This window comes from Chelonia mydas, chromosome 23, assembly GCF_015237465.2.
Source record: "Chelonia mydas isolate rCheMyd1 chromosome 23, rCheMyd1.pri.v2, whole genome shotgun sequence".
In the NCBI taxonomy this organism is placed as follows: domain Eukaryota; kingdom Metazoa; phylum Chordata; order Testudines; family Cheloniidae; genus Chelonia; species Chelonia mydas.
Window position 1 is genome coordinate 2495544 of NC_051263.2, and position 23474 is coordinate 2519017.

Genomic DNA, 23474 nt, shown 5'->3' on the forward strand with positions numbered 1-23474 from the left:
GCACCAGAACCAGATGCAGGATCCCAGCAGCGGTAGCACCCGGGCCGAGCGCAGAGGGAAAATAACCTATCAAGAGCCCCCCATCTACACATCCCGGGACGGCGTTCGCCAGCGGGCACCGGGAGCTCACGTTCAGCTGATTCTCCACCAGGACCCCCCAAGCCCATTTCAGTGCACGTGGGTGTGGATTCCGAGGGCTTGCCTTCCGGGGGAAGTTATTCCCGGGGACAGTCGGGTGTGAACGTAAAGTGCTGGCGCTGGTTGACAATAAACTCCCCACGTGGCCCTGGAATGGCCATAGCACAGTTGTGATTTCCGAAGAGCTAGCCCCGGTCAGTTTCTCCATGGAGACAAACCCTGAGTTAGGAATCAGTTTGGCTTAAGCTTGGTCGACCCACATTGGTGTAACTATGGCAGTGAAGGCTGTCCTTTCTCACCACCATCGTGACACCCCTAATGTAGACGCAGAGTAGGCCAAAGGTGCGGACGTTGTTTCTCCTAGTGACTATACCTCAGTATAGGGAGAGGGGACCCCAGAGCTGTATTCTATACCCAACTCTGCTCTGGGCCTGATCGATGCCCTGGAGCCAGTCGTCTCCCCTGCTCTGGGCCTCGGTTTCCCCATCTGTAACCTGGGAATAAGGCTCATTGGTAAAGCGCTTTGAGATCTGCGGATGAAAGCAGCGAGGTCCTGGCAGAGCAGTACAGCATAGTCCCCTTCCTCCGCTCCACCGCACATGTATCCCGATGGGACTGTACCCACACGAGGGGAATTTGCCCCTTCACGACTTGAGCAAGGCCTGAAATTTGCTGTAAGGCAGCTGGAAATAACCGTGTCCACGCTGCCCCCAAGGTTTTGGAGACAGCGGAGGGAAAACAGCAGCCCAGCCCCTGAGAAGACAGCAGGACACAGACGTTAATGAACTCAATGGAATTATTAATAATAATAAAAATACAGCAACATCCAGGCCACTTTCCCCAGCTTCTGGTGGTAACTGCAACCCGTTCTGCTCCAGGCGATCTCCAGCTGGGGAAGGAAAAGCGGGTGTCTCTGTAAATAATACATACAGAATAATCAGAAGGGTGAAGTGTTTAAATCATCTGTAAACTCTTCTCTCCTTCCCCCCCCCGGATGCTGGCAGCTCGGGGCCTGTTGGCCCAGGACAGCCCTTGAGCTAGGGGTCAGTACAATGCGTCAGACACACAGACTGGGGGGAGGGGAAAGAGGCCCATATAAAGTGGGGGTGAGATGGACTGAAATGTGGGCGGGGGGGTGACAGCAGATCAGGTGGACTGCGGGACAGGGAAACAGACAGCAGTGGGAGCTAGAATGGGGGGACAGACAGACACCAGTGGGAGCCAGAGCCGGGGGGGGGAGGGAATACAGGGAGGGGACAGACAGACAGACACTCATGGGAGCTGGAGATGGGAGGGGATATAGGGAGGGAAGGGACAGAGACACCAGTGGGAGCCAGAGCCGGGGGGTGGGAGATATGGGGAGGGGACAGACAAACAGACACCAGTGGGAGCCAGAGTTGGGTGGGGGGGAATGGGGAGGGAGGGGACAGACAGACACCCGTGGGAACCGGGGGTGGGGGGGGATATGGGGACAGACAGACCAACAGACACCTGTGGGAACTGTGGGGGGGAGTGGAGGGATACGGGGAGGGAGGGGACAGACAGACAGACACCCGTGGGAGCCGGAGACTGGGGGGATGTGGGGCCAGACAGACACCCGAGGGAGCAGGAGATGGGGGGGGGAGATATGGGGCCAGACAGACACCCGTGGGAGCCGGGGATATGGGCCCAGGCAGACAGACAGCCGTGGGAGCCGGGGATGGGGCTGGATCGGGGCCCGGCCGGTGCAGCAGCAGGCGGGGAGCGAGAGATCGGCATGTGGGGAGGAGGAAGAAGAGGAGGAGGAAGAGGAGCCGGGCGGGGGGGATCCGCCTCCGAGCCGGCGAGCCAGGCAGGGGTTAAAGAAAAAGCCCCTTCCACTTCCGGATGTGCTCACAGCTCCCGGGGCTGGGCAGACAGAGCATCTTTCTTCCTCCTCCTCCTCCTCCTCCTCGGCGAGCCCCGGCCCCGGGACCGTCCCCCGCTGCCGCAGCCCGGGGAGGAAGCCGAGCGAGCCGGGAGACGGGAACCTGCCGCCGAGCCCAGCCCGGCCCCCCCTCTCCTGTGCGCTGGAGCTTTTTGGGGTGGGGGGGGGCCCTGATCTCTTGAAGGGGGTGGGGGCTGTAGAGATCTGCCCCCCCCCACCCCACCCCTCTTCCAGCTTTCCCCCCAGGAGCCCCCCCGAAATTGGAAGGCAAGAAATCTTCTCTGGGCAGAGGACTGGGGGAGGGAGGGGTGGGAAGGGGGGGGCTCCCCCTGCTTTGGGAAGGGGAAGGAGAGCAGCAGAGTGCTTTGGGAGGGGGTGTTTGCTCCTTCACCCCCCCTCCCCATTCCCCCCCTTCCTCAGCCCAGCACCAGGGTGGGTTGTTTTGGTTTTTTTTTAAAGGATCATCAGTCATTCCGCCTTTGACAGCTCTGAAGACTTGACGGGCAGCCGAGACAGCCAAAAGGACTGCTGGGGAGAAAGAGAGAGAGAGAGAAATCGACTGCAACCCCCCCGCCCCCCCCAGCTTTCTCCAGGACCCCCACCCCCACCCCCCCCATCCACCAATGCGTTCCCTCTTTGCATTAGCTCTCTGGCCAGCACTGAATCAGGGTTAACCAAGCCAGGGAGGAGGAGACCCCCACCCCCCACCCGGAGCCCTGAATTGTTTGCAGCGCTTTGGACCCAGAGCCGGGGGTGGGCTGGGGGGGTGGGGGGGATCCCGGATCCTCGCCCCCCATACGCAGCCCACTTGCGAGCGAGAGCGCGAGGAAGCAGGACCCGGACTTGGACGGAACCGCCCGGCGTCCAATGGCACAAAGGGTAGGTTCGAGTCCCCCCGGGCCGCGGGACGCGCGTCTCGGCCCGGCCGACGGATGCGCTTGGCGAGGGGCTTTCGGAAGGGGATCTGGGATTTGAAAAGGGGTGTGTGTGGGGGGGGGTTTGCTCTGAATCGCTACCGCCCCCCCCCCGCCCCTTCTTCCAACAAGAGAGAGCCCGGGTGGTGTGTGGATGAGCGGGGCGGATGGAGGCAGCCGTGTGTGTCCGTGTGGGGGGGGGGGTCGGGGGGGGGTCATTTCTCGTCCTGGCCGCTCTCCTTCCTCCGCACTTCCCTCGGCACCCAGGTCCCTCTCTTCCCCGCTGCCGGGCTTGCTCTGCAAGTGCCAGATGGGGGGGGTGTTTTTTCCGGGGTTCGGGGGGGGGGAGATGTTTACACTTAACTTTTTCTTTAAAAAAAAAGGGGGGGGGGTCTCGGAAGGCGCTTTGTGTTGTCTCCCGGCGTTGCTCCGCTTCCTCTCCCAGCTGCTCGCGTCGCTGCCTCCCCTGTCCCGGCCGGGGGGAGCCGGGCGATGGAGGGGTGTGTGTCGGTACACTCGGCAGATGGGGTGTGATTCTGCACAGGGCTCCTGCCTTGGCTGTGTTCCCTCCCCCGGCGGGTCCTGACTTTCCCCACTCTCGGCGGGGCTGGGAAAGCCGCAGTTGCTCGTTTCGGGGCTTTAATAGGTTTCCATTTAATCGGGGGTCCTTTGTGCTTCGTTTCTGACGTTTTTACAACTTAGTTTCGACTCTGATCTCAGGGGCAGGAGCGGTGGCCCTCAGAGCCCGGGGTGACTGCGGCTCTAGCCCGCCCGCTTGGTAGAAATGTAGCCAACGGTTCCTGAAAGATTTTCCTCCGATTTTGAAATCGCATTTCGATGTTGCTGTGAGCTTTCTCAGGATCTGACGCAGAGATCCTAAACGGCCCGGCCTCTATCTTATTAGCGACCCTAAAATATCCGCACAGCTGTTAAAATACAAACTAACCCTATCCGGCTAAAAGCAGGGGCGGCGGGGCGGGGGGGGGGGGGTTAATGCCAACGTTAAAAAAACCCCGAGTCACTTCCTCAAGACTTGGGGGGAAAGACAAGTCATCACCCAGCCGTATTTTCTACGCCCTGCGCGAGTTAAGTTTCCAGGCGTAAGAGAAAAGTTTGTCATTCAAAAGGAGCGGGGGAGATGGGGCTGGGGAGGGTCGGGGCGCTTTGAAAATGCCCTGGAAGTCTGGGGAGACAAAGTGGAGTAAAGCGAGGCACGAGCCGCATTATTACGCGAGAGCCCCAGGGTGGGCTCTGGGAGCGAAAACAGAGGTAAACAACTGGTTTAAAAGGGGCAAATAAAACTCCGATCGGCTTTGCAGAGGGCGCGGCATGTCTAGTTAGATTTTAAAAAGAAAGTGACCCCCGTGTTTCCACCAGAGTTTCCCTCCTGCTCGTCAAAATCGAAGCCTTTGATTGTATAAATATTCCCCCCTCAACTCACTCCAGCGTCAAACAACCTCCAAACGGCTAAGGGAGAATTAAAATGGCTTGCCTGGCTTGGCTGGACAGGCTTGAGGACTAAAGTTGGCAATATTTAAATAAGAATAGCTGTCACGTTGGAATAATTTCACAGTCCTCCCTCCCCCCCCCCCTTTAAAAGGTCTGGTTCAGGTAAAAAGTGGAAAGCCTGTTTAATAAATTATTCCCCAGTTCACAGAGTTCAGTGTTTTAAAAAGAGAGATGGAGAGTCTCTTTCTCTTGCTAGTTAGAGACCGACATCTAAGGGACGGGCAAATGGAGGATTTCAAAGTTTATTTACAAGGAACCAAGGGGGGAAGATTTTCAAGCAAGACGCTGGGGACTCAGGAGCGCGTTCATATTTTAAACCTCAGATTCCCTCCTCGACAATAGGCTGAAAATGCGTTTTAAAGCAACCCCCGGGGCCAAACAGCGTGGTAAAGGCGACGTTTGCACGAAAATAAGACGATTCGTCGCCTCAACGTTAGAAACTTTTTTTAAAGGCGAGAAGGTGGGAGATTGGGGCGGGGGGGGAAGTTCCCAGCCAGGGCGAGAGGAGCAATATTCGGATCCGCGACTGGGCTGGGCTGAACCTGACCGCACCGTTTGGGGGCCTGAAAGTGACACATTTTGCAGCGGCGGGTCGTGAAAGCCGCCGAGGGGCCGGAGTTAAATTAACCAGGTCGCCGGGCAGGAACTAATTACCCCGAAAAGAATGTTTAGATGGCAAAAGGGGTCGGTAAAGAGCGGCATTGATTTTTATTTTAAGCTGGAAATCAAATCAATGCAATTCACCGGCGTCGCGAGGAAGGGTTTCTATTTCTCCGCTTCTCGCCCTCCCAATACAGAGCAGATCAACCTTGCTTCTTTACGAAACCCGCGCACATGCCTCGGTTTTCTTTAGGGGACGCCTGTCGTGGGCAGAATAACTCGTCCGGGCCTGATTGTGCCTCGGAGGAGGTCTGGGCAAAAATTACTTCTCCAGCTCCCCGGATCTGAGCTTGCGTAGGGATGTTTTGGGTGCAAAAATTCCTCCCCCTCTTCCCCTGTGTCTTCAGGGCCCGGGGGCGGCGGGGGAGCGGGGGGACTCGGCCGGCGGGCGGCCCCCCTGGCTCACCCCCCGTCCCCTTGTTGTCCACCTGCCTTGCAGTACGATGACCTGGTGCATTACCCTGCCATGGATGGAGTCGCTTTGCCAGGCTTCGGGGACCCTCACTCGGGTCGGAGTTTGCAGCACCACCCGCTGAGCCAGAGCTCGCCGTATGGACCGGCCGGGGTAGCCCACCGGGCAGGCATGCCCCCGGGGCTGGGGAACACCGACGCCTTGAAGAGGGAGAAGGATGAGATCTACGGGTAAGGAGCCGGGGCTGGGCTCTGGAAGGCGGGGGGGGGGGACTCCCGGTGGGGGGGGGTTCTCCCTAGGATTGGCCCAGGTGTCGGTGGGTTCTTGTGCGAGTGAAAAGCCTCGGAGCTGTTTTATTTGGACCTAGGCGTTGTCTGCTTGGCTACGTTTCGGAGGCTGTCTCTCCATTTAGGGCGCTGTCCATCTAATGACCGGGGGACCCCGGGGCCATTTGATTTCCAGTAGGCTCTGGTCAGTTTCACCCCTGGTGGGGCCATCTGCATCTCTCCCTTTTATTTCAAGGGGTGTGTGTGTGTGTGTGTGTGATTTCAAGGGGGGTGTGTGTGTAATTTGCGGTCGAGATTTCTGAACGTGGATCAGTCTAATTTCTAGCAGGACCGGGGCTGTCTGTCTGTCTAGCCGTTTTCCGTCTGTTTTCTCCCCCATCCAGTTTCGGGGGGATTTGTTTGTTTCTAACCATGTATTTCAAGGGGGAATCTCTCTCCGCCTGTCCTCCTGGTAGTTTCCAGGAGAGAGAGAGAGAGAGAGAGATTTACCCACCCCAGACAAAACAAAGGGCACTTGGAGAGGGAAAGGCCGGGTTGTCGTTTTAAAATCGGGCTCCCGAGTGGCGGAGCGGGGCTTGTGGATGAATCCAGTAAGAAAGGACGCAAAGTTGGGCTCCAAGGGGAGCAGAGAGAATGGCTCGGGGGACCCTGGAGTGGGGGGTGATTCTGAAGGCCCGGGGAGAGGAAGTTTTTTCGGCTTGGTGTGAGCACTTTGGTGTCCTGGTCTCTCATTGCTCTGCAATGTGGGGCCATCAAAATTATGGACCTTCGGTCAGGTCCGGGCCCCATCGCATTTTGCGCTCAGGACCAGAAGTGGGGGGTCATTGCTGGAGAAGGGGGGTGCCTTTCCAGGCAGGCGAAAAGGCTGCATCAGAAAGTCCAGAGGTTTTCTACAGGTGAGGCCGAAATCCAAGACAGGGAAAGACCCAGGGAAGGGAAGGAGGGGACATGAAATACACCTTTATTTAACACAGCCTCCTCCTTGAAACCTAAACCCGCCCCGTCCCTTGGGAAGGTGTAAATAAGTGAAAAATGCCGAGGTGTCAGACATGGACCCACTGCATTTATAGGGAGACAAGGGAAAGGTGGAGAGAAAGAGGGAAAGAAAGAGAGAAAACACAGAGGAGAAAAAGGGGACAGAAAGGAGGGGAGAGGGAGGGAAAGAAAGAGGAAATAGAAAGAGGGAAACAGAAGGGAGAAGGGAGAAGAGAGACAGGAAAGAGAAAGGAGAGAAAGGGGGAAAGATAGAAAACAAACGGAGAAATAGAAGGCAACAGACCAGGAGGGAAAGAGGGAGAAATAGCTCCCTTCCGGAGAAGGTCAGCAGCCAATGTGGAGGACAGAAAGAGCCGAAAACTGGGAAGAACAGAACCCATCCAGGACCCCTTCCCCCCCACCCTCAAAGATTTCGCAGTCACTATTGGAGGAATAGGGACCGGGTGCTACAAGGGTCATCAAAGTTTGCCAGCCGCTTTCTTCGAATCCCGGCTTTTCTGGCTCCATGCGAACATTTCTAGGAGCAGGGAAGCAAAACTATTTTCCTGCCCCAAGAGGCATAAAATGCCCCTATTCCCCCTCCTCTCCCCCCCCCCCCCCCACGTGCGCGCCCTCTTTGCCAGAGTGGGGGCTGCTTTTAATTTGCAACCATTTGTTGTTTTTACTCGTGGGCTCTGTGGAGACTCTCGGCTCGGCTGCTGGGTTGACAGGCCAGCTCTCAAGTTCCAGGAGGGAGAGACACACTGAGGAGATAACATGGCTTATGTTGGCTGCCAATATTTACATAGCATATGCTGTGTGAACTTGTGCAGCGAGCTGGAAATGCACAGTGTGTGTCTAGAAGGAGCGGGAGAGAGAGAGAGAGGCTGCTCTGGCCTATGTGGATCTATCTGGCTGTGTGTGGGTGTGTATGATATATATGTGTGCGAGTGGGGATATATAAACGATCACAGGAATGTAGGGCCCCGCGCTGAGACGGGACCAAGTAACCCTATCCCCGTGGTTCTCAGGCAGGGGTATGCGTACCTCTGGGGGTGCACAGAGCTCCTCCTGGGGGTACATCAGCTCGTCTAGAGATTTGCCTGGCTTTACAACAGGATACGTAAAAAGCACTAGCCAAGGCAGTACACACTCAGATTCCATCCAGACGGTGACTTGATGTACAGCCCTATGTACCGGCCACGGAAATGTCAGTGCCATATTGATATTCCGATGGGTGTGTTTTACAATCATATCCTACAAATGAGAGAGTCGGCCATTCGTCAGCAACAGTGTGGCGGTGACACTTTTGCTTGCTTCTGTCTGATTTCGTCAGCAAGTGGCTTTTAAGTGAGGTGAAACTTGGGGGGAGGCAAGACAAATCGGACTCCTGAGCGGGGTACAGTTGTCTGGAAAGAGTGAGAGCCCCGGCCCTAGACCGTCCCTGATCAGCGTGTGTATAGGGCAGATGCGTGTGTCCATGTGTCCACGAAGTGTGATCAGGGCTGCACCCTGTGCGTCTATGGAGCATTTTGTACCCGCAGTGCGATAGAATCGATATTTTACACACTCGCTGCCTTAGCTGTCATACTGCATGAGCGCTGGGTGAGCTGGAAAGCTTGCAACAGAAGTCGGTCCAACAAAAGCTATTCCCGCCCCGCCCTTGTCTTGCTACTATCCTGGGCCCAACAGGGCTACACGAGTGGAAAGTATTGAACTGCCAACACGGCGTGTCTGGGTAGACAACATTTTGGGTGTATTCTATATACACAGCTACCAAGTGTGTAATGCTGACATACACACACACATACAGAGAGTACGTGTATCTCTAGCTATACGTGCGGTGTAAATATGTGCTTTTAAAGGTATCTAGGCACCTAAATACCTTTAAAATCTGTCCTTAATACGCTGTGTTATACACAGTGTCTGTATGGATCTTTAGCTACACACTGGGTATAGGATGTGTGTATGTGCATACATGGCTAGCTGTTCATTTGTCGGTCATTCTGTGTGTGTGTGTGTGTGTGTGTGTGTGTGCAGTAACGTTGTGAGGTGTGTAACAATGTGGTACACTGTGTCTATGTACGTATAGAATAGTTTTGTATCTATGTCTCTCTCTATATTTACACAGTGGGTGTAAGGGTGGCATGCTTTGTGTGTACATATATTTATACACACAGTGAGCAAGATGTCTCTCTCACACATCACACACACAAAGTACACTAATCGTACACATCTCAAAGTATACTAATCACACACACACACAAAGTATATTAATGTTGCACACGGTATCTGTGTGTATAGACTGTTATGGACAGGCAGGAATTCTCTAGGCCCAAATCCCTGTTCCACGCTGGCTTGTGTGTTTGTTTATATGAGTGTAAAGTGAGAGCAAAGCATTGCCCAGTGGTAGCGTTGTACGCCCTCTTTACACGCCCGCTGCACTTGTGTAAATGCCTGCATAAGTAGCCGTTGTCTCTAGTGTGTAAATGATCTATGCACTCTGTGTGTGTGTTCGCACATCAGTAGTGCACTGGGCCTGTATATACAGACTTGTGCGCACGTGTGTACACACAGTGTACAGGACACTGCCTTTGTATGCATGTCTTTACTGCACATTTCAGCGTGTGGGTGGTGGTTGTGTTGTGTGGCAGTTTTAAATTTGAAAATAAACAAAATTTCATAGCATGGGCCCGATCCTCAGATGGGGGGTCGCTGCAGGGAAGTTAATGGCCACTGGTCAGTTTACACCACCTGAGGATCTGGCCATGGCTGCATAAATCTGGGACGCTATCAGTGAGCGTACATGTCCGCATACACGCAGAGCGTACCATAGGGCTGCAGTGTGTATAGTGTGTCTGGAACCATATTCAACAGAGGAGCTGTAAAGTGAAATCTGGATTGGCATCTTCCATGCATGTAAACACAACCCAGTGTGGGAGTAGGTGTTATACACTGTGCCTGCATTGGATTGACTGAGTGTGAGCAGAACTTTTAGCATGTGTTTTGTGGGTCAGTGTTATGTGCTGCTGGGCGGGTGTGTGTGTGTGTGTGTGTGTGTAGAAACACACAGCGGGGGTATAATGCCAACACACACAAACATGTTATAAAAGATATACTCACCCTCAACATCCGTTTGCATGTCAATTTTGCGAGCATATGTCATGGCACGTCAATATATGTGTTTGTGTGTTTAAGCACCCGACGGTGTACGATGCGGATATCCTCACACCCACTGTTTTGATGTTTCTTATGTGACGCGTGTGCATCAGTCCTATACACTGCGGTGCATCTATCCGCACAAACCCCTGTCCACACAGCTGTATGCCATCCTGCTATACACAGGATACACTGCTGCACAGTGCAAACACACCACCCAAATATTCCCAGGCACATGAGGTATTTACATATGATATTTGCACACGCAGTATACAGGACTGTCTGGGTAGAAATAGACCCCATGTGCACGTTCTCAGTCTTTCGATACTGTAGAGTGCGGATGCACTCTATATGCATCTGTATCAGGCTGTGTATATATATAATCTGTATGTTTCTATGCATGCCTGTGAATTACAAACCTTCCTGTACTACGTAAAGTGCATCCATAGGATAGAGAGGGAGCGTGTGTAGAATATGTACGTTTTATGTGCTTTGTGTATTTCCTCCCCCCCATTCATTTTTCTGCTTTCTCTTTTTCTCCTTCCCTTTCTCCTCTAATTTTCTTTCCTTCTTTCCGTGCTTTCCCCCTTCCCCTAACCCTCTGGTTCCTACTCCCAGTCTCCTGCTCCCTGCTTCTTACATACATGTCGATTATTAATGTATCGGGCGTATTATGATGGGTGCCCAGGGACCAATAGAAACGGGGTCCCCTTTGCGCCTGGTGCTGTACGAACACAGAGTAATGGAGAGAGCTCGCCTCTCCCATTCGCAAACCACCCCTTCCCTCCGCCTCCTCTGAGCCCCCCTCTCCCGCTAGGGCTGGACCTTGCTCCCTTAAGAGAATGGTCCCAAGCAAGGCCATCCAGCAGTGAATGTTGCCAGCTCAATCCAGTGTCTTCTCTATAGCAGCTCTCTCCCCTCTATCTGAAGTGGTGCCAGTTCTGATCCAGAAAGGCACCACAATCCAGCTACACTAATGGGCGATGGCCCATCCAGGAAGGAAATCAGGGTGCCTTTGCCTGGTAGCACCGGGCATATCACACAGCTAAGGGGTGTGCGTGTCCGTATGATGCATGCAGGTTAAAATTCTGTCTATGCACATGTAGTGTGTAAAGAGTGTGTGTGTATGTACACACTTTAAATGTCACACTCCATGTGTGTGTGCGCATGCACTAGGTCATCCCCTAGCCGTGTGTACACGCTCTCATAACGTTCCCCCTTGTGCACGTGACATTTTCCAGACCAAACCGTTTTGTATTTTGTGGTTTCCAACAACTTTCTGTTTCAAAATTTCCTTGATTTTCTTTTTAAATTCCAAACACTGTTTTAAAACGGTCAGAACAACTTTTCAATTTTATTTCAACAAAACCTTTGGCTCTAAATGATTCCCTCCCAAACACACTTTTAAAAGCTGCCCAGGGACTGAGACAAATCTGTTCTTCCCCCAGCTCCGTTAATGTGGACGTATATTATATACGCTGCGTGTATGCACACTAATAGTGCTCTCCCTTGTGTCTGTGTGTAATATATGCGTACATACACACACAGTAATAATGACAGGTTTCAGAGCAGCAGCCGGGTTAGTCTGTATCCGCAAAAAGAACAGGAGGACTTGGGGCACCTTAGAGACTAACCCATTTATTTGAGCATAAGCTTTCGTGAGCTACAGCTCACTTCATCGGATGCACGCAGTGGAAAATACAGTGGGGAGATTTATATACACAGAGAGCATGAAACAATGGGTGTTACCTTACACACTGTGAGGAGAGTGATCAGGTAAGGTGAGCTATTACCAGCAGGAAGGCGCGGGGGGGGATAAACATGGGGAAATAGTTTTACTTTGTGTAATGACCCATCCACTCCCACTCTCTATTCTGAAGCTGAAGTTAATTGTATCCAGTTTGCAAATTATTTCCAATTCAGCAGTCTCTCCTTGGAGTCTGTTTTTGAAGTTTTTTTGTTGAAGAATTGCCACTTTTAGGTCTGTAATCGAGTGACCAAAGAGATTGCAGTGTTCTCCGACTGGTTTTTGAATGTTATAATTCCTGACGTCCGATTTGTGTCCATAACAATGCTGTCTTGTGTATTATGCACCCTGCGTCCGTACCCACCAGTAACGTTACTCTGTGTATTATGTACCAGTACCTACAATTCCTACACCAGGGCTACGTATACTACATACAATATTCACGTACCACATATTCGCTCTATGTGTTATATTTAGGCTCGGAAGGATTCAATATTTCATCAGAAAATGGTGATCGCACTGCATGCGCCAACAAAATATTTCCATCGATAAAACCTGAAATTTACAGCTTAGCAAAGTGAAAATGCAGCTTGTGAACTGCTTAGAGTTTCTTTACTTTGGCTATTTTGGCATGGGATGGACGGTTTGCGTTTTCATGATTATAAAGCTTTTTGAATCTCAGTGTCGACTGTCATAAAATAGTGATTGCCGGACGCCCCCCCACAATTCCCACAACTGTGACAATTTAAAATAAACAGAAACGGGGGAAAATGCTTAAAAATAAACCTTGAAATTATTAAAAAATAAAAATCTAATTTTGCCCAGCCTAACTATATGCCCTGTGTCTGTCTATATCTGTCTCCACACATGGACTGTGGCCCTCTGTTTGCGTATTTGCTCTGTGTGTGTATTTACACTAATGCCGTTCCAGTCTGTATATAACTATCCTTGGAAAGCGTGCACTTATGTAACTGTCACCTACAGTGTTAGTATTTATAGCCTTTGTTTGCTCACTTCTGCACAATATGGTGCAGAGATAATCTATTGCACCCCATGGGTATGTGAACAGCAGGGGGCTTGTCTAGATTCTACTCCATCTGTGTGATAAGTTGTGGGTGCGTCTCTACTTGTGTGTAGATGGTGTATAGCACGTGTGTTGCACATTGTGCATGCTTCTGCGTGACAGAGTCTTTTATTTCCCAGCATGTGTCCTACGCTGCGCGCGCGGGGATGCTCACCAATGGCCACTGCGCATATTACACCCTGGGTGGGTTCGAGAGACAAGGCCGGGGAGCGAATAGCTTTTATTGGACCAACTTCTGTGGATGAGAGACACGAGCTCTCTTCGGGTCTGGGAAAGGTCCTCCGAGCATCGCAGCGAGGTGGAACAGGTTGGTTAGTGGAAGTAGTTAGCGCTCAAGGTAGAGCGTGGCCCTTTAACACCTCCGCAGTCCTGGGACAACGAGGGGAGGGGAGCTCTGAATACCTTCCCCAGACCCGAGGAAGAGTTCTGTGTAAGATGAAAAAGCTCGTCCCTCTCTCCAACTGAAGTTGTTTCAATACAAGGTATTACCTCCCCCACCTTGTCTCTCTAATATCCTGAGACTGACACGGCTACAAATTACACTGCATCCAACCCTGCGTACGCGTCATATAACATAGGCGTGTGTGTATTTTTGTTTATGTACCACACCGAATGGATCCGTGAGCATGCCTGACTACTGCGTGCGTGTGTGTATTTATATTTGTGCAGAGGGGTGCAGGTGGTGTACGAGGATTGCACACTGTGTGTGTGTGTGTGACACATGGGCTGGGTATACATTTGCATGGCATGGAAGCGGTGCGTGCGCCACGTTGTGCGTGCCTCTGCACGGATGGCGCGGCGTTTGTGCACGTGCGTGCAAGCCGTTGCAGTGGCCTCGCTGCGATGGTGCAAGCGAGGCAGTCGCGCCAGGACCCGTCAGGTTATAGGGCCCCAGCCAGCAGAGGCTGCTCTACCTATAGGGCAGCAGATTTCAGGGGAAGAGGCAGATTTTGGGACCTCTCCTGCCTCCCGCCGTGAGCAGGGGCGGATGCAGCTGGCGGGGCTACCTGGGCTAACGTATCCTTGCCCCAGGGCCTTCTCTAACCTTGTTCCGGCACTGATCAGCGGGGTGTCTGGATTGCATAATGTGTGTGCCTTGCACCCCCCGTGTCCGCCTCTAACCTTGCCTCTGTCTCGCAGGCACCCCTTGTTCCCCTTGCTGGCCCTGGTCTTTGAGAAGTGTGAGCTGGCGACCTGCTCCCCCAGGGATACCTCGGGCTCTTACCCCGGTGGAGACGTCTGCTCCTCCGATTCCTTCAACGAGGACATAGCCGTCTTCGCCAAGCAGGTCAGTGTCTGGAGCCGGCGGGGGGCAAGTCTGCGGGGAGCAAAGCAGGAGAAACCTAAGGCCAGAGGAACGCAGGGGAAGCCGTGCCAACGCTGGGGCCCGACTCGCTCTAGTGTTACCCCCTGGGTAAAATCGACTGATCAGTGGCTCAGTTCGGGGAACTACTTGGAAGACCCAGCGCTGAATCAGACTCTGCAAATCAGGCCCAGCTGCTATCTCAATCATTGCCAAAAAAACAAAACAAAACAAAAACCCTTGTGTTGATCCTGCGTTTATAGACATGTCCTGGACAGGCTGAGAGCGTACACGAGGCTGCGTCGTGCTTAAAAATTAGAGAGCGAGAGAGAGAGCAACGCTTGCTTGGAAGGACTTTTAAAAAGGAGACGGGGGTGAAATCTGATCTTGCATAGGAGGGGCTGGGCCGCAGCAGGGGTGGGAATATTTTAAAATACATTGACAGGGCAGGGCCTAGAGTGAAATATACGCATGTGGGTATGTCATGGAAGCTCTGGGGAAAGAGATTTCTTTTGCTCTCTCTCTTTTTATGTTCTGGGGAAATGAGAAAAACAGATTTTTTTTAAATCGTGCTAACCTTTTGCCTCTCTGTGTTTTATTTGTGCTGGATTGCCCATGTCTTTCTCTTTCTAGATTAGGACAGAAAAACCTTTATTTTCTTCCAATCCCGAGCTGGATAATTTGGTAAGAAACTTTAAAAAAAAAAATCTATAATTCCGTGTACAATGCAAATAATCATTTCTTTTTGTTTTTTAAACGGCGTTTCTGCTGGTCCGGTTGGCTTTGGGTTGTTTTTCTTTCATTTTCCCCTTGGCGGCTACCCGTCTTCATTTAAATATGGCTCCAGTTCTGCAAAGCTATGCCCTGTGAGCAATCCGATTCCACTCAGCCTCTATTCAGGCTTGCATTCCTATTCGGCCTGGGCCTTTGAGCGTGTACCTGAGAGACGGAAACGTGTACTCAAAGCTGAGTTTAAGTGCTTTCCTCAATAAGGACTTGTGCTGGAACTTAGTCAGTGCACCCAAAGTTAAGCACGTGTGTGACGTCTTAGCAGGACCAGAGGCTCAAGATGTTGCATGGGGGGAATTCATCAGTTTCCCACATCTAAGAATAGAGGCCCAGATTTTTAAAGGGGCGTTGGTGTTGCCGTGCTCCGCGTTGCAACAGCCAGGTCGTTTTCAAACGGGACATAGGCTGCTAAATCCATCTTGGAAATGCAACCGAGGTGCTGCAGCCTTTCAAAAGCCAGGCCTTATTCACCACCTCAGCTATTTGAAGCGATGCTGAGTAACAGCAGCTCAGGATGTGGCCCACTGGAGTCACACCAATGGAATCGGCCCTTAGAAAGGCTTTTAAGACCCTCACGAGTAACTGATTTATTAGGCCTTGTTCTCTGTCGTTTTGGACGTTTACACTGGAGCCCAATGAGTCTCACTCACATCACACTGGCATGTGCTGGTCTAAATGCCTGTGCCCCGAGCCGCGGAGAATCAGACTCGTTAAGTTTCACATGAAGGGAGACATGTGGAAAGTTAAAGGCTCCATCCAAGTGAATATTTGGGTATAATCTGGCCAGCAAATGAAATAAACCATGAGTTTGGTTTATGCTTCGGCCCCTTGACGCCGCTCCGGTCCCTTATGGGACATGCAGATACGGCTGCCTCAAACGCATTTCCCTTTGTGTTCTTGTTACAGATGATTCAGTCAATCCAGGTGCTGCGATTCCATCTCTTGGAATTAGAAAAGGTAAATCGACACTCCCTTCCCCCTCACCAGCGCGGGTTTGGAGCTTCATTATTGTTAAACGGTTTTATTACAAAGCAAGAAGAAATCCTCTAAAAGGAACCCTTGTAGGCCACACCCTCAGCTGATCCAAATGGGCCCAGCTCCATTGGTTTCAAATAGAGCAGTGCTGATTTGCACCAGCTAGAGATCAGTCCCCTTGATTTTAAGGGAGTTCTGTCAGTTTACACCAGTGGGAAATTGAGCCCATCGACCTCAATAGAGCCAGACTGTTTTACACCGGGGGCGGGGGGAGGGGCCTGGCCCCAATCTATACTCGGGCCGTATTTTTTTCTCCCAATTGAAGCCATTGCAAACATCACAAGGAACATTTAGTTAAATACGGTGCAACTTATTTGTGCCCGTTCGCAGCTGCTTTGATGATGGATCTGAGGTTTCACGTGACGACAGCAGAAATGAACCTCCAACCAAATAATTTGAGCGAGGAGAAAGTCCTGCGAAAGCCAAAACCTGTCTAATTTATGTTTTCAAATGAAGCCGGGCCGCTTGACGTGGTGAAAGCTGGATGGCCGGTCACTAAGCCCCAAGTACAGCTGTTAAGTGGCCAAATAAAACGGTTTTAAACCCACGTGGGGCTGAATTTCGGCTTTGGGATTATTATCCTGTTTCACTGATGCAACGGCCCTCGAAGGTTTAATTTTTCATACGGTGAGGCGAGGAGAGGGGGGCAGGTTGAGAGTAGAGGCCAGGCATAAGAGAGAGGAGAAAATAAATGAACGTGAAAAAAAAAGAAAAAAGATATAAATGAAATGTTTTGGCCAAACCGTTTCGACTTGTTCCAAATTTTATTTTTCCCCTGATAAAACCATTCCCTGAATTCGACCCAAATTTACTATTTGCCATCTTTTTTTTGCCTAGCTCTAAGTAGGGACTGTCATTTTGTTCTGCATTTGTACAGCTCCTGGCACAATGGGGTTCTGATGCATGGTGGAGGCAGGGCAGCGGTGCTCCCTCGGGCTCATGTAACACGCCTAATAGTCATAAAAATCTACGGCACCCACAGCCCAGTCCAACGGGGCCCTGATCCCCGACTGGGGACCCTAGCTAGAACTGAGCAAAATTTTGCAGCTGAAAGTTTGTTCTCCAAAAGAAGCAGACTTAGAACATTTCGTGATGGCAGGGCGATTTCCGAGGGTTGTTTAGGTTGGGAAAAAAGAAAATCCGTGTTTTGATTTGACATTTTCAGATGCGAGTTTTGAATGTTTGGGTTGGAACAACATTTCTGTTGGAATTTTCCTTTCCTTTGGTTTATTTTTAGTTTTAAAATGTCTAAAATCCAAACAAATTGTTTTGGGTTGGGTTTTTTTAAGCTTTTAGATTTGCTAAAAGTTCCAAGAAATTTTGTTTTCAGGTCAACACAAAACTATTAAAGAAACATTGTTTTATGAACTGCCAGTAAGGCCCCCCCCCTCCAAATTGGTTATTGGGAGAGCTGTAGCTGCTAGGCGCTCTGGTACTACAAATAATAAATTACTGATTTACAATAGACATGCTGCTCTGGTGAATAAAATGAATCCCACGCATGTGTGTTTGTAGGACTGGGGATTTAAACAGGACAGACCCAATCCAGATCCCCTTGAACTCGGCTTTATGCTTTGCAGAATAAGGATAGAATTAAACACCCGCTTGGCAGTAAGCATGGGCTTAAGGGCCTCGCTTACCTTTAAGCACCTAGGTAGACTTTGACTTCAATACCCCTCAGTGGACTGGATCCTTAGCGGGTGCTAATCAGTACAGTCAGTGGCAGAGTTCTCGTAGAAATGGTGATAAAGGGCCTGGTTCCAAGCCACATGGAATCTCTCCATTTTTTTTTTTTTAAAGCAATCAATCTATGGTGCCTATCACCATAGCCTCTGGGCATGTCCCAATCTTCCATGTATTTACCCTCCCTGGGAACATAGAGTGGAGCTGTTATCACAGAGGTGGAACTGAGGCACAGAGAAACTGACAGGTTAGATCCTCCAAGGTGTTTAGGCACCTAGATGTTAATGGGAATTAGGCACCTAAATACCTTGGAAGTGATTTTCCACAAGATCACACAAGGAATCTGTAGCAGAGATGGGAACTAAACCCAGGCCTCCCGAGACCCAGACGAGGGCCCTAACCGCTGAGCCGCCCTCCCTAGGTGCGGCTGCTTTGTAAAATAGAGTCTGTTCATTCACGGTAGCTGCAGCTAGTTCTGACAATACTTTAGTCTCCAGTAGCCAAAGCCCTGCGTAGCACGTGTCATTGTTAAAGTAATGAAACCAGGGTGTTACAGGCCTCTACCGCAGCTCCCTGCTGTTAAAGAGACATGTAGAGGTTTATCTTTTTATGAAAAAAAAAAACACAAAACAAAAAAACCAACAAAAACCAGGGGCAGACCTTCCCCTAGTGTCAATCAACGTAGCTCCTTTAAAATCAAGGACAGCGGAGCCAACCACATAGGGGCTGGAGTCTGAACAAAATACAGACGATGCCTGGAGTTAGACCAAACGCTTTCCAAGTGACCCATCCAGGGGATAAGCAAATGATGCCCCTACGAACGGGCCCATACGGTGGCTGGTTTTGATTTACGGGGAAGCCGGGGGGACATTTCTTGACGCTCTCACACGCGGAGATGGGGATAAACTTTGCATTTGGGCGGCACGTCTCATGCAAGTGAAAGAGCAGGATGTCTGAGGCCTAGTCTGCGCTCAGATTTTGCCCCGGTGTAAACTCTGCTCCAGAGAGGAGTGGTGTTGTGGGAGGAGACCTGCCCAGGTGGGTGGATGACAACTGAATTCTGCTGGCATCACGTCAGAATTTGCCTGTTCTCTTCTCCAGCAGCTTAAGGGCCAGTCTGAATTAGAAATCTTGCCCCGTCAACATCTGATTGCGTCAGTTCCAACCACTAACACGCACGCCATTGAAACGGTTTGAAATCGATTTAACGTACTGCGGTAATAATCTGCCACTGCAGGGCTAGAGGGTCAGATTCTGATTTTAGTTAAACTGGAATCACTCGGGACTGGGAGCCCTGCAAGTCAGTGGAGTTATTCCAAGAGCCGAATTCCGAATCGGCGCATGGCTCAGGTGGAATTGACACAGGGCGTGAGATCAGAATCGGGCCCTATGGACTTCACACGTTGAGATGTTAGTGAGCGAGACCCTCCGCCCCTTTCCCTGGTGTAAAGCAGGAGTCCAGTGGGCTGGCTGAGCCCAGCCGGCTGTAGAGAGAGCTGTTACCCGTGGTGCAGGAGGTGTGGTTTAAATCGGTAAGCCGGATTCTCCCCAGTCGTACCCCGGTGTAAATGGGGAGTAATGCCACCGAAGGAGGAATGAACAAGGTCAGAGTCAGGCCCCGCTGACTTGTCAGTCCAGCGTTTGTGCGGGTTGAAATCAAAACGTGACTGGCGAGAGACCTCCAGCACGTGGCGACCAGCCGTGGCTCCATGGGGGTCGGCGGGCCGGATCCCCGGCTGGCGCGGAGGGGCGGATCTGGCCCGTTCCCCTCCCCCGGCGGCGGGTCTGGTGAATTCCAGGCATGATGCAATCGCGAAGGGGGAGGGATGGGGGGGGTCCCAGAGCCCAGGCCAAGCGGCTTGCCAGGTTAATGAGCTCATTAGAGCCACAATCGCCCTCACGGTTTTTAACTCGATAATCCCCTTGTTAATGGAGTAATTAACCCTTTGAGCGCCACAGCGGGTGCCTGCTGGCAGCTGATAAAAGGGGGTTGTGGGCGGGGGGGCGGGGGGGGGCGAAGTGCTTCTGCCAAGGGCAGGGAAGAAAGGGGAAGCCGGGAGCTGGGGCTTTTCAGAGCCAAAGGCCGGGAGAGAGGAAAGGCAGAGGAGGGACCCACAGCACCCGCCACAAATACACCAGGAGGGGTCCTGGACTGGGGCAGATGGGGCTCCGGCCTTCTCACTAGGAGGTGTATTATGGTTAACAGCTAGATACCCACCCCCCCACACCCCCGCAACCGAGATGGGGTTCCCATTGTGCAGAGACAGACCCCCCCCACCCCGCTCGAGACGCCCCGCCCCCCATCACACCTGCCCGGCCCTGCCCAACGTCTGTCCGTCTCCACTTCCTGTCTCTTCGACCGGAGGCTCTCCAAGGCGGGGATGGTCTTTTCAGCTCAGTGTTTGTGCAGCCCCTAGCACGCCGGGCTAGACCGGACAGGGCCGAGCAACCGGAGGTCCTGGGGCTACCGTAATACACCTAATAAACACCAAAAAACCCCACAGAAAACAGAAAAAACCCCTCTCCTCCTTCCGGAGTCTAGATGATCTCGGAGGAGGAGGGCCCAGGAGCAGAGCTAACATAAGGCGGGGGGGACCTTATCTCCCACATTTGCCGCGGTGGGCTTCTCCCCCTTCCTCTGAAGGATCTGGTGGCACCTGTCGCTGCCAGATGCTGGAGATGGCCCCTGACTGCTGATCCCGGCCGGCCGGCCCTCTGTCCCTACGGGACTTGTCTGGATCTTCTCTGCCAGGGCCAACCGGGCTAAAGCATCAAGGAGTCAGGCTCCTGGGTGGTTCCTCGCAGCTCAGGGCTGGGGAGACGGGACGCCGGGCCAGATGGGCAGGCCTGACTGAGAGCTGCTGGAAAGCACCGAGCCCAACTGGGTTGTGGCCCAGCCACCTGGGCTCGCGCCTCTTAACGTTCCTCCTTTCTGGGGAGCAGGTACACGACCTGTGCGACAATTTCTGCCACCGCTACATCACCTGCCTGAAGGGGAAGATGCCCATCGACCTGGTGATCGACGACCGGGACGGGGGCTCCAAATCCGACCTGGAGGACTTCACGGGGTCCTGCGCCAGCCTCTCTGACCAGGTGGGAGTCCGGACGCCTGCTTTAGACACGAGGTCTGGGGGGTCCTTCGTTGTGCTGTGTGGATACACTGTGAAAGACAGGCCTTGCTCCAAAGAGCTCCCAGGCTCCAGAGACAAGGGGTGGGAGGAGAAACCGAGGCACAGAGCGGGGAAGTTGCCCACGGTGTCACCGCAGAGCTGGGAACATAACCCTGGTGTCCTGCTTCCCAGACCAGCCCTGTACGCGCTAGGCCATGCTGCTAACACGAGACATGCGACCCCAGAACCTGGCTCCAAGGTTTTGCAAGCGGCTCCCCGGTGCCCCAGCCCAGCCCACCCCGAGCGGCGGGGATGTTTCTCTGGCTGGCGGCAGCGGGCCCAGCTGGCCTCTCGGGGCTCTGCGAGCCCTGGATGGCGACTGCAGGTGCTCAGCGCGGCTCTGGCCGATCCTCGCCCCGGCCGAGCCCTTGGAGATGCAGCTGCGTCCCGGTGCGCGTGCATCCCAAAACAGAGGATGCGATGGTATCTCCCGGCGCTCTGGGGGTGCGTCCGGCCATCCGGTGGGATACAAGGCCTTTTCCCCTGTAGGAGGCTCTGATCCAGGTTAGGAGGGGACTGCCTGGCTCAGAGGGAAGGGAAACGGGGTCTTTCCTCTCCGGCGCTAGTGCGGGCATGTGCACAGACACGCAGTAACGGCTGTGCCACGCCACTCGTGCACCCACGGATGTGTGCAGCCGTTATAGACCCGGACCGATGCAGGCCCCTCAGCTACGAACGTGCAGTCGCCCACTGTGCACCCCCAGACAGACACGGGGACCCCTCCAGGCAAGACCTTGACATGTCAGCATGTGTGTTAACAGCCAGGGCCATGCACCCTCCCCCCTCCACATGCATGCAACGCACATGGAAGATTGCAGACAGCTAGGGCCTCGCCCCCCCCCCCCACTCACACACACACACACACACACACACACACACACACACGAATGCACACCACTCAGCCTCACACAGCTGCCCCTCCCTGCATGTATGTGACACACCCGCCGGGATTCAGAGCGCTGGAGCCACACGCGGGTGGGACCCGTGTGTTCCCACAGGTGGACTTTTCCCTTGTGCTGAGGAGCAGACTAGCCACCCGTTTACCCAGCTCTGTTTTCCTACTCCGGGGGTCCGCAAGGTGCAGAAAGTTCCCAGGATCTGGACGCACCGCCCCTGTTTAGCATGGGGGGGAGGTGGGGGGGCTCCATCTCCAGCTCTTGCCTTTTGCAAAAATCCCGAGGCTGGTGTGAGAACTGGGAAAGATCAGCTGGGGACAAGAGACCCCTTGATCCTTCCCAGTAAGAAATTCGTCCATTGGCAAAGAAAGGGACCATGCGCTGGCAAAGAAGGGGGCAGGTCCCCTGCTGTGCCAGACCCTCTCAGCACCCCCTTTGGCAGCCTGCAGTGCAGGGGGCAGAGTGCACTGCGCTGCGGCTGTTTTCTGCTCCCCGGGGCCCAGGGGGCAGAGTGGGCGTCGGGGCAGCCCCAAGGCAGTGCAGCTCAGTGTTCTGTCCACTGGGCCGGTGCTCGAGAGACCTGGGTTTGATTCCTCGCTCTGGCCTGCTGGGTGACCTGTGGCGAGTTTCTTCCCAGCCTCGTGCCTCAGTTTCCCCCATCTTTGAGACCTAGGGATAAAAAGCACACCACAGGAGCTAACTGGTGTTCCTTGGGCATTCAGCTGATGCCATCTGCTCAGACTGGAACAGCAGGGGGTGAGGGGCAGCAGCAGCGCTGGGGGGTCAGGATTGAGGGGCAGCGGTAGAGCGGGTGGGGGGAGCCCAGGGCTGGGGGGGGCTGCAGGTGGGGATTGAGCAGCAGCAGGCTTGCGTGTGAGAATCTAGCCCAGCATCTGTTATCACCAACCTGATCCTGACCAGCCCCTTTGCGTTCCTGGGGGCCCGGCTCACCCCCAAAGCGACCACCCGCTCAAAATCTCCTCCCACCCTCACGCAACTTCCTCCCACCTTGCTCCCTGGGGGACCTGATGTTGTGAGAGGGGCCACGGGCGCAAGCCACAGCTCAGAGCGGGGAAGGGTGCGCGGGCTGGATCGGGGGGGCAGGGTCCCACATCCAGAGGACGCCAGACTCCCCTGCACCCCTCCCGCTTTGGAAACATTCATGACTGAGCCGTGCTTTGGAAATGGGCTGGCGCTCGCCCCGCCCGCTGCCCCCTGCCAGTCTGCCCCCCCTTCTGCCCCCGGCCCGCTGCCCCCCGCTCGCTAGTGCAGCCGGTGCACTCATTTTCCTGTAGGAACTCTGCTGCATTTCTAATACGGCCGCAGGCTACTCGCTGTGGGTGGAGGGAGCTAATCCCCAGCCGGGACTTTGTTGTTATAATTAGATGGAGCCCCCCCACCCCCTGGGGGGGTAGATTTGGGGTCAGTTTCAGCATCAGCATCAAGGCCCTGCATAGACCCCCCCCCACACACACACACAGTCCATCCCTGATTCCAGACCAGGACTTGGGAGCAGCCAGAGGGGAAGCAGCCAAGCCCCCCCCCCCCCACCCCATTGACCCATCTGTCCTTGGGGTTCGGACAATGACAGACACCGGTGGGTCCAGCCTGTTAGCAGGACCCCTCCTAGGGCAGGGGAAACCTCTCATGATACACCCCTCCCCCCCGCGCCATGCCTTCAGAGACAGACACACCCAACAATCTGTGCACACACAGGGACACAGACGCCGCAAACACACCCATGATCTTTGTGTCTCCGTGTGCGCCGTGCACAGATCGTGGGTACACGCTGCCAACATACGTTTTC

General features: G+C 53.4%; 1 protein-coding gene across 3 annotated transcripts in view; it reads left to right on the forward strand.

Moving 5' to 3' along the window:
* The first annotated feature begins 1835 nt into the window (after positions 1-1835).
* MEIS3 (Meis homeobox 3) overlaps positions 1836-23474 on the forward strand; it is a 35508-nt gene continuing 13869 nt past the window's right edge. Inside the window, exons 1-6 of one of the 3 annotated variants that reach the window (XM_037884519.2) lie at positions 1836-2923; positions 5567-5769; positions 13932-14079; positions 14728-14778; positions 15790-15840; positions 20545-20694. In XM_037884519.2, the coding sequence (XP_037740447.1) occupies positions 2912-2923; positions 5567-5769; positions 13932-14079; positions 14728-14778; positions 15790-15840; positions 20545-20694 (615 nt within the window). In that variant the 5' untranslated portion in view covers positions 1836-2911. Of the gene's footprint in view, positions 2924-4160; positions 4228-5074; positions 5099-5566; positions 5770-13931; positions 14080-14727; positions 14779-15789; positions 15841-20544; positions 20695-23474 lie in introns of those variants that run through there. The other 2 variants (XM_043534517.1, XM_043534518.1) reach the window with 2 other exon arrangements.